Source organism: Nicotiana sylvestris, chromosome 7, assembly GCF_000393655.2.
Source record: "Nicotiana sylvestris chromosome 7, ASM39365v2, whole genome shotgun sequence".
NCBI classification, from domain to species: Eukaryota; Viridiplantae; Streptophyta; class Magnoliopsida; order Solanales; family Solanaceae; genus Nicotiana; species Nicotiana sylvestris.
Window position 1 is genome coordinate 19,509,091 of NC_091063.1, and position 20,730 is coordinate 19,529,820.

Below are 20,730 nucleotides of genomic sequence, written 5' to 3' on the forward strand. Positions count from 1 at the left end.
TATTTCGTGAAAAATCTTGTAACCGACAAGTCATTTGGCACTTATGTAAAACAAGTTTGGGAGCGTGATAAAGAAGATCCCATACATCACCAATTTGATGTATTTTAGGCATTTAGCTGATAGTTTTTTTCTCTTTTTGTTTAACCATTTTTTGCATAGTAAAAACTGACGTTTAAAATTTTTACGAATCCAAAACTGTTATTAAAAATGGAGCAATATTAATATTTCACCATCCTCCTTGGTGGTAAAAGAATTACCTTCCATCTAGGTTACTTTTAAATTTTAAACTTACGATATAAATTGTGGTCTTTTGAAGAGTAATTCAAATGAAATAATAATTTTCATTTGCAAACTTCAATTTTTCCCAATAAAATTTATACCCAAATACAACTTCAAATTCCATATACTAATATTATCATATTGCTTTCTGTCTCCTTTCTTCTGGCATACCCCTTTCATTTTCTTGTTCACATTTTTGCCAGTAAAGTTTGCGTTTTTTTTTTCACCCACATCTTTCCAAGCATTTTCTTCACTTCCTTCTGCTTTAGTTGAAGACAACGAAATTGGTAATAAACTTCCAAAGTTGGTCCATTTCGTACTTCATCTTTATTTTTTTTAAGAGAAAATATTTTAAAAAACATCCTCGAAAAAAGTCTGAAAGTAAAATTAAAAAGAAAAAGAAAGTGTAAACTGGGCTTATTGGGCCGTAAAGCTAGCGCGCTAACTCATAACTTGGCCCAATTTATGTGTAAAGGCCGAGGCCCAATGCAAAAGTCCCCCTTTTGGTTTTTGGCGCGAAGAAAAACTGGCGCGGGTTTGTGCATTTTTCTGCTCCTGCTCACAGTGATAGCTCATTGGGTGAATAGAGTAGAGTGATTGCATTCAATGAGCTTGCTAGGGTTTCGTCCTCCTCAATTCTCTGAGGTATGCCTTCCAATCCATCACTATTTTTTCTTTCTTTTTTTTTTCGCGATTTTTTGAAGTTTTATGCATACTGAAAATTCAATAAGCTATGCCTATACCAAAATCAGAATCTATGCGAAGTTTCAGTTTCAATCACCACTCGCAAGCTCAATAATTTGAAAAGAAATCGAAATAAAGTGAAAAGGGGGATTAATTGACTTGAACAATTGATTGATGTAGGAGGCTGCTTGGCTTCCCGGCTGGCTTCAGCAACATGATGTGGAAATTAAATTATCTGACCAACATGTGGAGGTACTATCTTTAAATTTGTCTCTCTTTTTTTTCTAAATCAAAACACCTTGTTTTTTGGGTTATTGAAAAATCAAGTAAAAGAAAAGTATCAATATATATATATATATATATATATATATATATCTTGTGAAAATGATACAAAGTATTATTTTGATAAAAGTTCACGAGCTGAGCTTGCCATCTAGAAGAACAATGCACTGCCTGAAATGTAATATTTTGGGTTAGATTTTTATATTACTGAGAACTTAAGATGGTTGGAACAATACTAAAGCTTTTAGCTTGTACCATATAACTAATGCATAAACATGGAGAAAAATGTAGATGTAGTACCTTTATCAGCATCATGTATTGCACTGTAAACTAAATGATGAACCAACGTGAAAGAAAGAAAGGTGCAAAAGTGAGGTGCAATAAGTTTCAATATTAAGCTGATGGTTTTGATCTTGTTTGCTCTAATAATCATGTTGTGAGGTAAGACAAATTGATTATTTGCTTACAAATTTACTAGAAGTGTATCATTAGTTGTCACTTCATATTTTTTACATGGTCTACAAATTTCTAATTTTCCCAAATAAGACTTGTGTGCCACAGGAAAAATCAACTGGCTCCTTGGTCTATTTGTAGGAATTGATCCAGCAACATAATGCAGTAGCGTCCCATCCACAAACAACACAAGAAGGTGGATATAAGAGTTGCCATCTATTCTTATCCGGAGATGATAGTTCACCACTCAGTTTGGTTCAATCAATTGATAATGTAAGCTGCAGGGAACTCTTGATTTTAATAAATTGCTCGAAAGTTCTTTGCATTTAATGTGAGTTATTTCATGGTGTTAGTTTTAGAGACCTCCCAATTTGTCTTACAATCGGAAACCAAATTGGCCACAACTGGAGTGGAATGGATATAGAGTATTGATATAGGCGACCAAACTAGTCTGCAATTTGTGGTTGAGTTAGATTATTAGATTGATTCATATTCTCCTTCTCTCTTCAAATAAACAAGATAGTGAATGTTGCAGAATTGGTTTTTGGCACCACTTGCATGATGCTTAATCCAACGTGTTACCAATCCAGTCCTTAACTAGCTCTATGTTACTTTGTTTTTTAAGGTGGTTCAATTTCATCTTCATCTGTCATTGGATTGTAGCTCAAAGAACCTGCCAAGTACACTTGAAAATATATCTGAAGCAGAAGCAGAAAGGACTCAGTCCAATCATGCTCTGTCAGTTCAGTGTGTTCAAATCCCGATTATTCCTGAAGGGAAGGCTAAGGAATTGAAAGTGGACAACTTTGCTGCATTAGGCAATGGATCTAATGATATGAACAAAGGGGATGGGCAAGGGGGAAATGTCAGCTTATGCGAAGTCAATCACACGGATGATGCAGTTGAATTGTCGATTGCTGCATCTGAAGCACTGGTTATTCATGAGGTGTTCAAAACTGAATCATTTTCAAAAAGAATTCCGGCTTCAACTGTGTTGGAAGCTGCACTCCAGGTGAAACAAGCACGGCTGGAAGCTTGGAATGAGAGTCATGAAAGCTGTCATTGTGATACTGAGGAGACATCTGAAATTGATTTTCTTTCAGACTCAGAAGATTTGAGAATGGAAGCTGCATTTCAAGATGTGGGGCTATCTGCTAGTGATTCTGCTGATCTGCATTTCCACGACTTAAATGTGTCTTATGTTAAAGATACTCTTGCCTCACAAAATCAAAGACGTAATGGAGAATTCGGAGACGAAGGAGCAGTTCCTCATGGAATAGACATTCTTCAGCCAGGAGATGGCTTTATTAAGCCATACTTAAAAGATATTGAGAGTGAGTTCCAGTTGAAAGAGGATGAAAGATTTGGATCTTTTAGCAATGATGGGCAGAGAAAGCTAACTAGGGATCAGCATTTGGGTTTAGAGATCACCCCTATGGCACGTGGGAATGATCACTTGTCAGATAGTTTGAACCAGGTAACCCCTATTGGTTCAGCTTCAGCAGTGACAAAAATGGGAAACTACTTAATAAAGATAGAACATACCTGAATTTTGGCAAACTGACCTGAATATGCTAGTAAATAATTAATCACACTGCCGTAAGGAGAGTTTCCTATCTTCATGTAGTTTTCCATATCAATGATTGTTCCGTTTCATTTTACTTGGTTGATTTTCTTACTTTTTAGCTATGAATTAGTTTGGGCATTGATATTATCTTGTTATGTAGATTGTCAATTTTCCTGTCTTGGAAAGACATGCAATTCAAGCATCTATGGATTCACCCTCTGTTAAGAACTATAATGTTGCAGGTAACATATTTTTCGTTGCTTCCTTTGCATTCCATTGGAAGCGTGTTCATATCTGATTATGCATTTCATCCTTACAGGAGAAGGTGATGAATTACTTAAAGTAGTTCCCAAAAGATTCGAAAGTCGTTGGTTTGGTGGTTGGACTTGTTTGAAGGTCAGTACATTCAAGTACATCCCGTATCACCGATTCCTTTGTCAACCCTTTTTATCTGGCATATTCTATTAATTAAAGCAGCGCTTATTTTTTCGTAAATCCAAAGCCTCAGTGATCCTTCATCACTTGAAAGAAGCACAAGTATGCTTAAGAATTGTCTGTTTTGTTGCATAATTTAGTCTCTCTCTCTCTCTCTCTCTCTCTACATATTCTCCTTGTTATTACCAATGAATGAGTTGATTATTGGCGTTGATACAGATGCAACAGATTAAAGAATACTACTCTGATTCTGTTTCCTAAATTACTAGATTTTATGTCAGTTGCCTTCAATCCATTAGTCAATACTAACATTACTCATATAAATTAGGGTCACACCTCACTGCTGTAGTGATGGTCTAGGACACATCTAGATAGCAAAATTGAGTCTCTTTTTATCTTCTATTTCTTTTTATCCTTACGTTCTCAAATCAGATCACTTTTTGAACCCGATTTTCAGAATCCAATGGAAAAATGAGGGTATTATCTGTGGACATGATAACATTGATAAGCATGAAAGACATACAGTAGCGAAAATTTTCTTTTTAATGAAATAAACCATAATAATTTTCTTAGTAGCATAGGAAAAGAAGAGCTTCACTAGTACTAGATGCCATGCCACTGCCAAAAGATATATTATAGCAGTGCATGTCCTATCTGAATTTGGGGTTTGCCTTTCAGCATTGCATCTCATCTCTTGGTCTTTCTTTGTTATCTTGCTTTGATTGTTAATTTATCTTCTCTTCACTTTCTGTTCGCTTTTTCTTGATAAGTAAGATCTCTTCACTTGCTGTTCTTACCACTAATAGATTAGGGAAAGAAAGGAAAGAGGAAAACCAGGGAGAAGAGAAGAAAAAGGAGAAACAAAATTTAATTTAGCTTGGCTCAGGGTTCTACTGCACGATATTAATGACAAATTCATTTTTCTTCTTTTTTACGTTCTTTTTTCAATTTTGGACTGTAAAACCTGCTGACACGCTGAGAATTGCCTTGAGTATCCAGTCATTTGAAAGTTAATGCCCAAGGAGTGCTTTCCTTGCTTGTCATGAAGTATGCCTTTTCAAACACATGCAATTATACTGGGTTGTTTTACATAATTTGATGATTAATTAAAGTAAAATTATTTTTCTTAACAGTGGGAGTTTACATTATAGGTGTTAAACGGGTGGGCCGGGCCGGGCCGCTATTTTTTGGACCCATACGGGTTACGGTCCGGGCCGGTTCCGGGTTGGTTCTTAACGGGTTTAACGGGTTCGGGTTCAACCGGGTAAAAATTGAACCGTAAGGGTTACGGGTTGAGGGGGCCGGGCCGGGCCGGGTTTAGTGTATTTTTAATTTTTTTTTGGAATTTTGTATAACTATTGTAGGTTATATTAGTACAAAGTATTAACATAAAAAATACAAGGAAGATGAGAAAAAAATGCACTTGTTGCAAGTGCTACATTTATTTCATAATTTAAACTTACAAATTGAAAGATTTACATTTTTAACAACAAGTAATTCAAAGGTTTTGCATTGCCTTAGTACTTCATAATCAATATGAACTGATTGACCTTCTTCTGGAGTGTTAAATTCGGATGGGTTACCATGTGTTAATATATCTCCAAGTTCCTCGTCTTCTGGGCTATCAACATCTTCACGTCCTTGATTTCTTCGTTCCGATCTAATCCAATCTCTGAAACATACTAAAACTTCCAAAACATTGCTTCCCAAAGAGTGACGGGTGTCTCCAAGTTGTTGTCTTGCTTGGCTAAATGCACTCTCCGATGCAACAATAGAAATTGGCACATTCAGCACGTCCCGAGCCATAGCGAAAAGAACAGGAAATTGCTTTCCATTCTCATGCCACCATCCCAACAGTGAAAATTCCTTTGTGCGAGACTCTTTTTGCTTCTGCAAGTAGAATTGAAGTTCATCAATGTTCCTGCTACTGGTTTGAGTGTTAGAAAATGTAGAAAAAATATTAAAACTATCAAGGCCTTCTTCATCATCCACAGTAGCAGAAGTGGTACAGTGCATAGTGGGATTAACATTGCCTACAACACGAGCATCATCATCAATTACATTTGCATAATAATTATATAATTGTTGTAAATAATCATTTAGCTTGTTCATAGAGACATATAAATCTGGGGTTTCAGTTGGTCCAATCTCCATATAAGTATATAAAGCATTCATTAATTGGTGACAATCAGACATCTTAATAGAAGGATTTAAAACTGCACCAATTAAGTAAATCGGAGGAATTGGAAAGAAATATTTTTTGAATTTTGCTTGCATTTTTTCAACAACATCCTTATATTTTTCTTTATTCTTAAATTCAGAGAGTAGAAAAGAAATTTCAGCTATATGTACTAAAGCCATAGTAACAATAGAGTAATATGCTCCAGAAAACTCAACAGTAGCTGTATAAAATTTATGTAAAAATTTAACATCACTAATGACCTCCCAAGTACTAGTTGTTAACATACGGTTTGGATCAGTACAATGCGCATTAGCAACTTCAGTTATTGGGAATCTATATTTGTGGCAACATTTTAAAAATATATATATGTATAATTCCATCTAGTAACAATTTCGTCTGGCATGAATCTGGGTTTAAGGTTATACTAGACACACTTATTCTTAAATTCATTTATTCTAGATTGTCTATTATTTTCTTGAATAACACCAACTGCTCTTCTAACATGAGTAATCTCAGTTGAAAATAAATCAAGGCCTAACAATTAAATTATAAACATGACATGCACACCTAACATGAAAAATTTGATCAAGAGGTGGTTGCAAATGCAGTTTTAATATTGAAATTGCGGCATTATTGTTAGAAGCATTATCAAAAGACATACACAATACCATTTGCTTTAGATTATAAAATTCAACAACTTCACAAATAGTACTACTTATAAACGCAGCAGTATGACTCTGATCTTCATCATATCTAAAAGCGATAACGTTTTTGCATACAAGTAGTATCATCTATCCAATGACATGTAATTGTCAAATAATCATTTCCATTAACAGCATGGCCAATATCAGAAGTTAGAGAAACTCTACAAGGAAGGTGGCTAAACAAATAACGTATGTATGTTTGATATTGTCCATGAAGTCTAAAGATATCAGCTCTACAAGTACTTCTAGGGATACCTTTAAATAAAGGATTGTAAATCCTTTGAATATACATAATAAGATATGATGAAGAAGCAAAAGAAAAAGGTAGACAACCCAAAGCAATCATTTTTGCTAACTCCTCACTATCCTTCATTTTATCATATTTCACTAGACCTCCAGTAGTAGGGTTAATAGTTGTTTGATTTCCATCACCATCAGCGCCCCATTCTATGGGATGCTCAGTTCTCATATGTCTACTAAGCGTCCCAGTCCCCCTAAATTTCCTCCAGTCAAATGTTTAAAATCACATTTACAAATTTTGCATTTAACTCTATCAGTACCTTCTATTATTTCAAAAAAATTCCAAACCTTCTTTTTCTACGATTAGTAGTCGGAGCCACAGGTGGTCTACTACTAGTGCCACGACCACCACCCCTTGTAGCAACTCCAACACTACTAGCTCCCGCACTAGTAGGTGTAGCTGGTATCTCATCTTCCATTCCTATTTCATTATCTTCTATTCCAAAATCTTCTTGTAATTGTTCATAATCTATATCTATATTATCATTAGGCGATGTTTCGGAAACATGTGAAAATGATAATGGGTTATTACTATTACTACCAAATGCTGAAGGACTACCTCTTTTTTTATTTCCCCTACCAGTAACTCTTTTACACGTTCTTTTAGCAGCATTAAACATATTGTAAAAATTAAAGTATAAGCTAAAATTAAATATGCAATTAAAATAGTAAATAAGAGAAAGAGTTGGAGAGAGTGCACCGAATTCGACAATAAATTGAGCACTTGATTACGCAATTCCGATGTTACCACGAACAAACATCAAACAAGTATTTCAATTTTGAACTTCAATTGTTCAAACTTCAAATTCCGAATGATAAAACACGATAAATTAAATTCAAGAAAAGAGAGCCAAATAAAATTAGAAGATGAATTGAAGACTTGAAGTCTTGCAAATTGGAGAATGAGAGAAATTGAGATTGAGAAATGAGTATTGAGTGAAGAAATGAAGAAGAGAGGGGGGGGATATTTATAGTTTTAGAGAAGGTTAGTTTTGTAAATTGAAAAAGGGTTAAAAATTTAAAAAAAAGGCTATTTGTGCAATTTTTCCATTGGCCAACGGACCAATTCAAGGTCTGACCATTGCCAACGGTCAGTGGGGCCCACCTATTTCGATAATTTAAAAACAAAACAAAACAAAAAATTCTAGCTGTTGTACCGGGCCGGTTAACCCGGTAAGGGTAACTGTTCATTGGACCGGGTTCAACCGATCCGGTTACCCGTTTTAAAATTCTAAACGGACCAACCCCCTCTACCCCTCCTACCCAGCCCAGCCCCCTTTAACCGGGCCGGGCCAGTTTCGGGTTTAACCGGCCTGGGCTGGTCCGGAACCGGGTCAACCCGGCCCGTTTAACACCTATAGTTTACATTTGCAGGCTATAGTTTATGCTACATATTTTTGAGGGTCATCATTTATTTGAACATGTTCATGTAGATGTCACTTCTTTGTTACGGCCAATGTTTTACATTAGTGTCTTGTCTTTAATATTGTCACCAATCTTGTTATAATGAAGAACTCAGGACTTACATTATAATGGCTGCTTTTATAATGGCATGTTCTCGAAATTCTTATACTGCTATTGCTTGAGTTTGTGGATCTCATTATGTTATTGTTGGATCATACTCCCTAGTTACATTAGTCAGATGTACCTAATCTTCTGTTTTCCTTCTTGTCTTGCTCTGCTCTTTAGAAGGAAGTAAACTCCTCTAATCAAGCCAAATGCAAAGCTATCAAAATTATTCCTGAACCTTTTGTTGGCGAGACAAGTTATTTCTCTGAATCAGCTGACATAGCTCCAGATCAGAGCTCCTTCGTCGCACAAAAACAGGATGAAAGGGTCATCGTTGCTTCTCAATTGAGTATACCTTCTGAAGGTTTATGTAACAAAGGAAAGGAGATGATACTGCTCTCTCAGGACATTGCAAGATCCTCAAATCTATCCTTAGATGATAACCTATGTTCTGTTGTTCCGTGCAGTTTATCGTCTGACCATCTGTCTTCTCCTTCAGCTGCATACAATCATGTAAAGGATGAAAAACAACAGCGCTTTGGTTCCACAACTGAATGCGCTACAAAATTGCAGAAATACTCGGTTCTTGATAATCAGGTGGTTCATGGGAAACAGCTTACCACTCCGAAGATTAATAGAGAAGGGATGCATCTCCCAGTTCACCGAGAAGTAACCTCTCTAAGAACTTATAGCGTACTCCCTAGCAATGGGACTTCTTCAGAGAAAGCGTATTGTTTTGATACATCATTTTCATTGGGAAGAACTGATGTACCAATGCTAAAGCCAGTAGCTCAAATGACAAACAAAAAGGGAAATGGTGATGATACTCCAAGAGACATGAATGAATTCACAGTGGCTATGCCCACAAATACAAGCTCACCCTTTATATTGAACCCTGGATCACGGCGTCGTTTCCAAGTTTCAAAAGCATTTCAACATGATTTTGGGATGGGAAAGGATAGAAAGCAAACAAGAGAAGATCAAGCTACTACAGTGTGTCCAAAAAGAAAGCGTGTTCGCTTTTCAGAAACTGAAACTGAGATTCAACGGAGGAAGGAGCCTAAAAAGTCACACGTTGCACTAAAATCTCGTTAGTAAATTGTAATTTGGAATTTGACCTAGTGTTTTCCAAAGAGAAAGGACACAAATTCACTTCTTTCTTCACCTTCATTTTTGCAGGTCAGGCGCCCAAAGCTGCTAGAAATTTGGGACTTCCAACTTCACATTTGGAGTCAAGAACTCAGGAACTCAAGAAGCGTCTAACAAATTCTTGTGTTAGAGTTGGAAGAAGATCGATGTTCAAAAATATAGAATTCTTAGTGACAGGATTTTTTAGGCAGCGAGAGAAGAAACTTGAAGACCTAATCAAGAATTATGGTGGCATAGTTCTCTCTGATATCCCCTCTCCTTCAGTTAATAGGGGTCAGAGATGCAAGGGACTTAAGACTCAGGCAGTTCCTGTTGTTCTTTGTTCAAAGAAGGTCGGTCATTTTCTATGCTTTTATTTTGGCATTTCAATTCATATCTACTAAATTAGAACAATGTATTTCTGTTTGCTCTTCATCCCCAGTAAATTGATACTACATCAAGGTTTTACATTGTTCGTATGTAAAACAATGTCCAATGACTTACTACTGCGTCTTGGCTGGTTTAATTGAATGACAGATATAGAGATGGTTACAATAAAGGAGAACTAGATGTCCTCAAACCGAAGAGAGTAATATTAGCAAACAAACCCCTCCCAATCTCATTAAAGTTCCACAAAAGAGTTCCTTCTTTCGTCGCAAATATAATTCTTGTAGATTCAGAGATCTATTTTCTCTCTCTATTGTCAAGCTCTCAGGCACACTCCCCGAGGAGCCTGGGAACAAGGAATTTTAGGTTTCCATGAACACCATTAGAAAGCCCACAGAATTCCGACCACTCCACTGAAATTTTTCCGACGAAGAAGCTGCCACGCGCCACCACGCGCGGCACCTACCGGCAACCTAGTCGCCACGCGCCGGGCGTGTGAGCCCTTTTCCGGCAGGGTTTCAAAAAATTTCTTTTGGACAGCTTCCTCTACTGATAATTCCGACCAAGTCTGTACAATTTTTTCAGATTTTTGACGACTTTTATTTTTTCCGGGGAGCAGGGAACCTCTGTTTAGTCCAGATTTCAGTATCTTTTACATCAACAGCTCAACTGTGATTACCATCAAACACTCCTTATAATTTCCATAACCTGAGCAGCTGGGTGGTACAATATGGGAGACAACCGAATTTATTTCAACGCAGGATTCAAATCTTTTGACATCACCAGATGGAATTCCAACAAAGATGTATGGTTCGAATGGGTGGAGAGAAGCAGCAACATGATGAGACGTTCATCCATGGGCAGAAAGGCAATGGAATGGATTTGTTTTGTACTTAAAGAAGCATCGACAGATCAAATGAATTTAGTGAAGCGATGGAAGTACAAGGAACATATGACAGAACATTTCTGTACCAGGAAATTCAACGTTCATGGAAGATACATGAGCATTCTGTCACTGAAGGGAGAAGGGAGGTCTGTTATTATAATTCCAGAGTTAGCTTTGAATGCAGGTTGGAAAGACATAGCAACTAAGATAGAAAGATTCATACATCAGACCCCCAAAATGAATCCCACAGCCCCACCTAGAATCACTGTGGACAACTACCCTTATGTCAAAGCAATCAAGGAGAGTAAATGGCAATCCAATACCCTTCGAGAGGCAAAGGTCAGCATAAAGAATGGAGATATCTCTGTTGTGGAACCGACAGGTAGCGAGGATTCTGGTCTACTAAAAAGATGCATTGTCGGGTTTTTTGGGGAAGAAATCAACGAGAGACCCACTTTAGCAGACATAAGGCGATGGGCTTGTGCGTCATGGAACAAAGCATATGGAGTAAACATGTATGAAATGACAGGCAACATGTTTCTTTTTGAATTTCCAAACAGATTCATGGCAGAGCAGATTATGCAAGGAGAATGGAGTTGGAAAAAGTTCAAGCTTCATCTGGAATGGTGGAGTCATACTGCAGGATGCATTCCAAACTCACAAATTGAGGAAACATGCTGGATTAGAGCCATGAGGATTCCTTTACATCTATGGTCACAAAAGATCTTCAAAGAAATAGGAGATCTCTGTGGGGGATGGATAGCTACTGAAGAAGAAACTGATCTCAAAAATCATCTTAAGTGGGCAAGAATTAAAATTGTTGGTGATGGCAGAAAGACTCCCAATGAGGTTGGGATTGAAAGAGACGGTATCAAATTTTTCATTCCAATCTGGGCTGAAAGACAGACAAGATATGAGCTGAAGATGCAAGAAAACGAACAATGTTTTGAAATAGAGAGATATTTGAACAATCTAGTGGGGTGCACCATATTGCAAAACACTGATAAAGGAAAGGCAAATGTGCAACTTACACAAGGTTCGAGTTCGATGAATCAGAGCAGTAAAGCGACAAAAAACGAGCTGAAATCCTATGACTCCGACTTGGCTGCACAAGTCATTTTTAATGATCTCTCGTGTGAGTTTTCTGATGATATTAGGCTGAAGCCTTGTATTGAGGAAATGGGAGGACCTTCTTACCTGGGGGCAAAAGAGTCCACTCTAGGGGACCCAATCCCCAATGAAAACCTTGAAAGTATGCCAAAGGCAACACTTAACAGTTGTAGTCAGCTAGAAGGTGGAGCAGAGATAGCAAGACTGGAACAGAAGGCAGGGGAGCAGAGCACAAACACAAATATGGGGGAAGATCAAGTTGGAAGTGCTTTGGAACAACTAAAACACTTTAGCTCTATCTAAGATTAGGAAATCGAGGAGGTGAATCCTATAGCAGTTCAGCAACACAATCCATTAATGGATAAAGACATGGATGCAACACTATGGGTCCATCAAAATATGATCAAATTGGGGAAAATGTTTGGAGTAGATTTTCAAGGCCATGAAGAAGAAGCATTGGAGTTGTTAATGCAAATTGACAGTTGTAGACAAGTTAGAAGGGTGGAGACAGAGTTGGAGGTGAAGAAACAAAGATTCAAAGGATCATTGGAATTAAAAGGTTTAACTTCGTTTGATGTCAAATTCAAGAGTGACGGGAAAAGGAGTAGGGGAAGAGATCTATCAATCATTTCAATATGAAGATCAAAGTAATTTCCTGGAATGTAAAGGGATTAAACGACAAGAAGAAAAGGGAGATCATAAAAAGTCAAGTGCAGAACTGGAGGGCAGACATTATATGCATACAAGAGACAAAAGTGGAGGGCGATATATAGTCAGTCAAATATGGGGTGGTAGATGGGTGAGGTATGCAAGTTTAGAAGCTAGCGGCACGAGAGGGGGGATTTTGTTATTATGGGATTGCAGAGTATGGAAAAGGGGAGGTGTTATAGACTGGTGCATACACTTTGACTTGCAAGTTCGAGGCTCTTTTACAGAATTTTCAATGTCACATAACAGGAGTGTATGCTCCAAATTGTAGAATAGAAAGGAAAATAGTATGGAGAGAAATTGGTGCAGTGAGGGGATTGATGGAAGGTCCTTGGGCGGTTTGTGGCGATTTTAACGTTACAAGGTACCCTTCTGAAAAACGGGAATGTTCAAGGAGGTCCAAAGCGATGGTGGAATTCTCGGATTTTATAGAAGATGTGGAGTTGATAGATCTACGACTTGAAGGAGGCTACTATACTTGGTTCAAAGGGGACAATCATACAGCCGCTTCAAGAATCGATAGATTTCTCATTTCAGAAGAATGGGATGAACGCTTCAGAAACATCAAGCAAACTATCCAACAAAGGTTGATTTCGGACCATTCACCTGTGGTTCTATACTGTGGTGAGTGGGAACAAGCTAAATCATACTTTAAGTTTGAAAATTGGTGGCTGAATGTGGAAGGTTTTGATGACAGAATTAGAGACTGGTGGACATCTTTTGAATTCCCAGGAAGACCAGATTACATTTTAGCTTGCAAGTTAAAAGCTCTCAAGGGCAAGCTAAAAGAATGGAGCAGAGTTTATGAAGGTAATTTGGGACTGCAAAAATCAAAATTGCTAAGTCAACTAGCAGGTTTTGAGACAACACAACAACTAAGAGCGCTGACAGAGGAGGAATCAGTGAGGAAAGCAACTACTCTAATGGAGATTGAGGAACAACTCAAGAATGAAGAAATTGTATGGAGACAAAAATCAAGAGCTCTATGGCTCAAAGAAGGGGACAGGAATACAAAAATTTTCCATCGTACTGCAAATGCACACAAGAGAAACAACAACATTGATCAACTAATGATTCGACAGGAAGTAGTCGAGGATCCAGACAGAATAGAGATTGAGATAACTGAATTCTACAAGGAGTTATACAAAGAACCTGAAGAGTGGAGACCAACGGTCAATTTCGAAAATAGCTCAAGAATTTCTGAATCAGAAAGGGAGTTTTTACAGAGTAACTTTGAGGAACAAGAAGTTTTGACCTGTCTGAAGATGTGTGCAAGTGACAAGGCCCCAGGTCCGGATGGATACACAATGGGTTTTTTCATGAATTGTTGGGACATTTTGAAGGAAGACATCATGGAGGCCTTCAACAACTTTTATTCTCAGGAGATGTTTGAGAAAAACTTCAATGCAACATATATAGCTTTGATTCCAAAGAAGACAGGTGCGAAAGAATTGAGAGATTTCAGACCAATCAGTCTGATAGGGAGCTTCTACAAATTGCTCTCAAAAGTCTTAACCGAAAGACTTAAGAGGGTGGTAGGGAAAATTGTCGATGCTCAACAAATGGCTTTCATCAAAGGAAGACAAATAATAGATGTTGTGTTGATTGCCAACGAAGTTGTGGATTCAAGAATAAAAAAGAAGGAACCTGGAATCTTATGCAAATTAGATATTGAGAAGGCCTATGATCATGTAAATTGGATCTTCCTACTCAGAATGTTAGAACTAATGGGTTTTGGGCAGAAATGGAATAGATGGATGAAATTTTGCACATCTACTGTAAAATTCTCCATTCTCATAAATGGATCTCCTAAATGTTTTTTCCATTCGCACTGAGGTCTAAGACAAGGTGATCCTTTATCTCCCTTTCTATTCATTATAGCCATGGAATGATTGAACAACATGATCAAAACGGCTAAAGTCAGTGGATGAGTTAAAGGCTTTGAGGTAAACAGGAGTGGGGCAAACAATCTAGAAATCACACATCTCCAATATGCTGATGATACTCTAGTCTTCTGTGATGCCGAAAAGGACCAACTTAGATTCCTAAGAATCATTTTGGTCTTATTTGAGGGAGTCTTAAGATTACACATCAACCGGAGAAAGAGCAATATTTTTCCCATTAATGAAGTTAACAACATGGAGCAACTGACACAGATATTGGGAGGAGAAGTTGGGTCTCTACCAACTGTTTACCTTGGGATGCCTCTTGGTGCAAGATCCAAATCAAAAGAAATCTGGATTTCAGTCATAGAAAAGTGTGAGAAGAAGCTGTCAAGATGGAAATCACAATACCTATCTTTGGGGGCAGGCTAGTTCTAATCAACTCAGTATTAGACTCACTTCCTACTTATATGATGTCTTTGTTCACAATTCCAGCAGGCATTTTACAGAGATTGGACAAACTACGAAGATCATTCCTTTGGCAAGGTAATAAGGAGAAAAAGGTCTTCCATTTAGTTAAATGGAAGACACTCACAATGGATAAAAAACAAGGTGGTTTAGGAATAAGGAATTTGAAGAATCATAGCAAGGCTCTTAGAATGAAATGGTTATGGAAGTACTCTCAAGAACCCCAATCTTTATGGGGCAAAGTGATCAAAGCAAAGTATGGTGAGGAAAATAACTGGGTGTCAAAAAAAGTCAGAACATCATATGGAGTAAGTGTGTGGAAATCCATCAGAGAACTTTGGCCTATAATGAAGAATCACTCCTCCATAAGAGTGAACAACGGAAGGAACACATCATTCTGGAATGATAATTGGTTAGGAAACGGAAGCTTTAAGGAAAGATACCCCGATATGTTTGGTTTAACACAAAACCAGCAAAAGACAGTAGCTGATATGAGGAGTCATCAAGGATGGGAAATCGCTCTAAGAAGACAGTTGAATGACTGGGAGATAACAAGATTAGCTGACCTTTACAAAGAGCTGGAAGCATTTAAAAGATTACAGGAAGGTTTTGATTCACTTTGGTGGAAGAGGCATAACAAAGGGATTTACCGGGTGAAGGATGCATATAAGATTTTGAATCATAATAATCAACAGGTGGACCCATGGCCTTGGAAACATATATGGAAAACAAAGATTCCATACAAGGTAGCTTGCTTCACTTGGCTACTAGCAAAGGAGGCGGTATTAACCCAGGATAATCTCATAAAAAAGGGAATTTCTCTGTGCTCAAGTTGTTTTCTGTGCGGGGAAAATGCTGAAACTGTCACACATTTGTTTCTACATTGCAAGATTACAGACTAACTATGGAAAATCTTTATTAGTCTTAGGGGTATTTGCTTAAAGATGTCCTTTATAGCTGGGAAGAAGCTGGAGTTGAAGCAACTAGTAGAGATAGATGGAGGACTGTCCCGGCTTGTATCTGGTGGACAGTTTGGAGGGAAAGGAACAATAGATGTTTTGAAGATAGAAGCAATCCAGTGCAAAAGATCAAACTCAATTGTATTCTTCTTTTTTGTTTTTGGTGCAAACAGATTTACATAGAAGATACATTGACAATCATAGACATACTAGGATCTTACTAGGTCTCGAATTAGAACATCTACTAATCCTCTCCATGTAAATCTGGTTTTCAGTGCAACCTATGTACTGATGTTTTTAATATATACAATAGTTACCAATTCAAAAAAAATAATGGAGCATTATGAAGGCAGGAAGGTTGATACGTCTTGGGCAGAACTTTGTTTTTTCATGTCTAGAGCATTTTGTGGTGACTGTTTAAGTTGTAGAACTTGACTTCCAAATGAATTTGAGCTGTTTTGCTCTTAAGTGAATTAATTGGACCTTGGAGCTTTAGATACTAAAACCACAACTTAGATTTGTATGATTTCCGCTTCTTGTCCTGCTGCCTGTATATTTCCTGTCATTCATTTAAGCTACTATGATCCTTGAATTTACTTGCGACAATCTAAGCTAAATTGTTGTTGTTATTTGATGTTATTGCAGCTGCAAACAATCAAGTTCTTGTATGGATGTGCAGTAAATGCCTTTATGCTTAAACCTAAATGGCTTACTGATTCAATTAGTGAAGGTCACATTTTACCACCAGAAAAGTAAGTTTTCTCCCATGCCCAAGATGGCACCAACAAATTTATGGATTTTTCAGCTATCACCTTTATATAAGTTATATATATGACGGAATATTCACTTTTTCTGGCAATAATTCTTCTATAGAATCTTGATTTCATGTTGTCATTCTACAATGTATAGTTTAAGCAATCGATAAGGCACTGGTAACAGGAAAAACTATATTCAGTTCTGTAGTATCTATTAACTCTATGCCAAAAACGAAAGTTGTCTTTCCCTCTTTCAGAAGATAACTTTTCTTCCTACTTATCTAGCTTATAGCAGGAGACAATATGCTTCCAGATATTAGGTGTATCTTACTGTCTTTTGTGTCTAAACGTGCTTCTTTGAATGGCTTATAAATGATAACTTGTTAACCCTTTTCCTTTTTTGTGCATCTTCAAAAAATGAGTCATAGTTACCTATAAAAAGTGATTCTTAGGTTCAGTCTTCTTAGGGAGGATATCTGCATAAGAATTCAAAAACATATATATGACGTTGGGGATGGTTGCTACTGCTTAAACACAAGTCAGGTATTGTATTTATGTTTCTGAAAGCTCCAAATTGTTTGCTTAAGGATTAAGAGATGTTAAACTACGGCCCTCAAAGGACTAAATCTACTCAATTTGTTATCCTGAAGCAGTTAAAATCGGTTATTAAGTACTCAATTTCAATGATCATGCTGATTTGATTTATCAGAAAATAAAAAGATCCTGGTGATTTGAAAAATCTTCTGCATGCATGTTCCTTTTCTTTTTCTGTTAGTTCTATATATTTGCTAATGTTAATGTTATGTGATGGTTCTTTTCCTTATTCCATAAGAAAAGCATGATGAAGGGTGTTAGACTGCACAAGTTACATTTTCCTTTTGAGTAGTTCCAATAGTTGATTCTGGTTACTTGCTTATTCATGATCAGTTGCATCTTAACTTTTTCAGGTACATGGCTGTTAAAAAATGTGTTGGCAAACTGTGTGTTTCTGTCGAAAGTTTAGTAAAAAGCAATAGTCACAGCCCTATCTTTGACAATCTAGGCATCATGCTTCACGGTGAAAAGAATTTCTGCACTGACATGGCCAAAATTATCAAGGTAGTTATGTTTTTTAAGTCAATCAACAACTTTGCTGTCTTCTCTATTTTCTTGCAATTCTCTTGCTCAGTAGCTCTTACTTCACCATTTTTCTTGTACTATATCAAGTGCCAGGTTTCCTAAAACATAAAACAATAAGAGCAAAATGAAAAATAAAAGAGAAAATTATTCAGGTCTCTGTTGATAATAAGTCCATAACAGAAACCAAGTAGGGCAAAGTTCTCTTATGGTTGTGTTCAATAATCTGAGAATTTCTGTGTCCAAGTTGGCACCAAGAAAAGAGAGAAAAGAATATTTTGATTACTGTACTGTCTCTGAAAGATAAATTCATTGCTCGGGAGCTTTAGATTCCCGTCAAATTATCATGTTTTTCCATTTTGATTCAAGCGCCACAGCATCTCTGTTGATCAAATGTAGGGTCAAACCGTCAAACAGAACTTTCTTCTGACCAAAAAGACGTCTCTAAGCTCAAAGACCTGAACAAACAACATAAAAGAATATCAAATATTGATCTAATAGACACATGTAATAGGTGATAGTTTTTCTTAGATACATTATTCTTACTTCTCTTAAGTATATTTCATTAGGTTTTGTGAACGATATGCTTTTACTTTGGTCCTGATTCCTTAGGGAGTTAATATTATAATTGCTAACACATAAGAAATTAAAAATAAAAAATTGATCGAACCCAATTAGGTGATTCTGCTAAAAGAAGTTGATTTATGTTTCGCTCAACCCCAGCTCACTAAAATCTTCTATGGGCCCCTACTTTTTACCCGTGGAAAAATTAGAGGACACGGCTTGATGTGAACTGATCGCTGTCAAAATTTTGCCAGAATCTAATATATCGCTTCCCACATCCTTGAAATAATCTGGAAATTTTGTTCTTTTAGCTTAGTCTATTGCTATTACTGCTTGTACAATTAGTTATTTATATGACTTCAATATCAATGAAGTGATCCTTATCAAGAATAACATTACAAAATTTCCTCTTGCTTGTCTTTGTTGGTCTTTAGTTTCTCAGTCAAATCCATGTGATAGTGTTCCTAGAGAGGCTATGTTGTTGTCATTCAAGCTTTCATGTTATGATACCCCTTTTTCTTCTTTCTGGGTCCCTCAGCATGGTGGTGGGCAAGTTTTCAAAACGCTTCTGGAGTTGGTTCAAAATCGTGACGATGAGAAGATTGTAACGGGAGTCATTGTTACTGAAAATGAGCGTAGCGCATCACGTCACCTGAAGCACTGCGCCTCGGAGGGGAAAATACCAATTACGGTTAGTTAGACCCTTCTTCAATTGCCTAGTTTTGCTGGTTAATTGAAATATTTAGCTAAAGTATCCACTTAAGCTCTAACTTGCATAAAAGTGAGGTATTGAGGGGCCTTGATGCTGATGGTTTGTAGAATTTTAATCTCTTCTTTTCAGCTCTACATTCCCACCTACACTTTTTTTTCTTTCACTTTTATGCAGTCAGCTTACTGGATCATAAGGAGTTTACATCTCGGAAAGCTCCTTCCCTTGAAAGAGAAGACGAAATCCTGCAAGTTACCAACTCTCAAGCTTCCAAATTTCCCTGATACTCTAGGTCTAAGTCAAGAAATATAAATGCTCTTCTTTGTGGGCACGTATTAGTGTTGTGCCAGAAGTTACTTAGTACAACCCCTATGAAGAGAAACTTCACGTTATCACCTCGCATGGGTTACTTCATTTCTTGACATATGAAACCCAGGTTCGCTCGGATGCTAAGTAGCTGTTGATGGTGTAGCAGCTTAATGTCTGCTCCTCCTTGAGGTGTACATAATTTATCCTCAGGAGTATGTGTTGATATTTGTTTATAGGCGCAAGATTAGTTCAAAAACATTAATTTAGGCAGATGGGCTGAGGCACAAGACAAGAACAGTGATCGGTGCTCAAGACAGATATTTTCATCCTAGCTTCTTTGAAGGGATATGCTGTATGTTGTATGCTGAAGACCAATCAAATATGTTAAGTTATATGTTGTTGTAAGTCATCCTCCTGGATTATGCTGTTTCTGCTGTAAGAAGCCTATATTACTACATGTACATGTTCTGTTTGGAAAATGTACTATTCCCGAAGATAAATAAAAAGTTCATTTTAAGTCTAAAAGCTACTTTATAGATTGATTTGAGGCTTGAATCTGTACACTCGAATATTAGCTCCATACACTTCCCTTTATTTTACTGTCGATTCGTTTTGTTTAAATTTCTTTATCTTGTTTAATTCGTTTGAATTTATTTTGAAGTGATACACAGTTGGTAAATTACTCCTGTTGACAACATTGATAAATGCAGTTTTTGATATCCCTATTATTTCATGCACTGAAAAAAAGTAATATTACCTATGAAACCGGTATAAAACTTATCTTGGCACCTATTTGTTTCTCATTTGTGATAATTAATGATTAGCCATTTGCCTCTCTTTTTCTTTTACTAGTTAACAAAATCTTTTTCATTAGAAGATATATTTTCCTATTAGGAGAAATACTTTTGCAACATCCAAAATAATCAAATAGGAGGAAGTTCCGCTAATTTAATCTATGTGGAGAGGGATAATCTTTTCTGAGAGCTCGGACACGTAACGTAGTTCATTCAGTTTGTCAATGAGGAAAATTTAGGAGTGCATAGTGCAAAATAAGGACATTTCCTAGTAAAATTGCAGTATGGTAAATCAAGACTCTTCTTTCTTGGGATCCCTCTGTCTTTGTTAGTACCGAAGTGATTAGGAAATCCTCTGGAAAACTGAAAATTTCTGCTATAGATGCCAAGGTAGAGGTAATGTCTGCCTACACACTAGCCTCCCCAGACTCCGCTATGTGGGATTATACTGGGTTTGTTGTTGTATGTCAAGGTTTTCATGAGCCATTTCATGTGAAAAGTGCAGTAAACCTTATTCTTCATTTCTCTTTAATAAAAAAATTCTACTATATCCCATCTT

At 36.9% G+C, this 20,730-nt stretch overlaps 1 protein-coding gene across 2 annotated transcripts; it reads left to right on the forward strand.

The window, feature by feature from the left end:
* The first annotated feature begins 825 nt into the window (after nucleotides 1–825).
* Nucleotides 826–19,902, forward strand: LOC104241982 (uncharacterized). 2 transcript variants are annotated; one of them, XM_070150724.1, is made up of 12 exons: nucleotides 826–924; nucleotides 1,144–1,215; nucleotides 1,840–1,971; nucleotides 2,324–3,175; nucleotides 3,426–3,507; nucleotides 3,585–3,661; nucleotides 8,576–9,485; nucleotides 9,575–9,876; nucleotides 16,570–16,676; nucleotides 17,627–17,777; nucleotides 18,898–19,050; nucleotides 19,246–19,902. In XM_070150724.1, the coding sequence occupies exons 1-12, from the start codon at nucleotides 886–888 to the stop codon at nucleotides 19,378–19,380; spliced, it is 3,012 nt and encodes a 1,003-aa protein (XP_070006825.1). In that variant the 5' UTR covers nucleotides 826–885; the 3' UTR covers nucleotides 19,381–19,902. The 2 variants fall into 2 exon arrangements, with proteins under 2 accessions (XP_070006825.1, XP_070006826.1); XM_070150725.1 differs by having other exon boundaries at nucleotides 8,579–9,485.
* The last annotated feature ends 828 nt before the right edge of the window (nucleotides 19,903–20,730 follow it).

Coding starts and splice junctions, on each gene's coding strand:
- LOC104241982 (XM_070150724.1), top strand. CDS start 886: ATGAGCTTGCTAGGGTTTCGTCCTCCTCAATTCTCTGAG. Junction 17,778..18,897: donor ACATGGCCAAAATTATCAAG/GTAGTTATGTTT, acceptor TGGGTCCCTCAG/CATGGTGGTGGGCAAGTTTT. Junction 19,051..19,245: donor AGGGGAAAATACCAATTACG/GTTAGTTAGACC, acceptor ACTTTTATGCAG/TCAGCTTACTGGATCATAAG.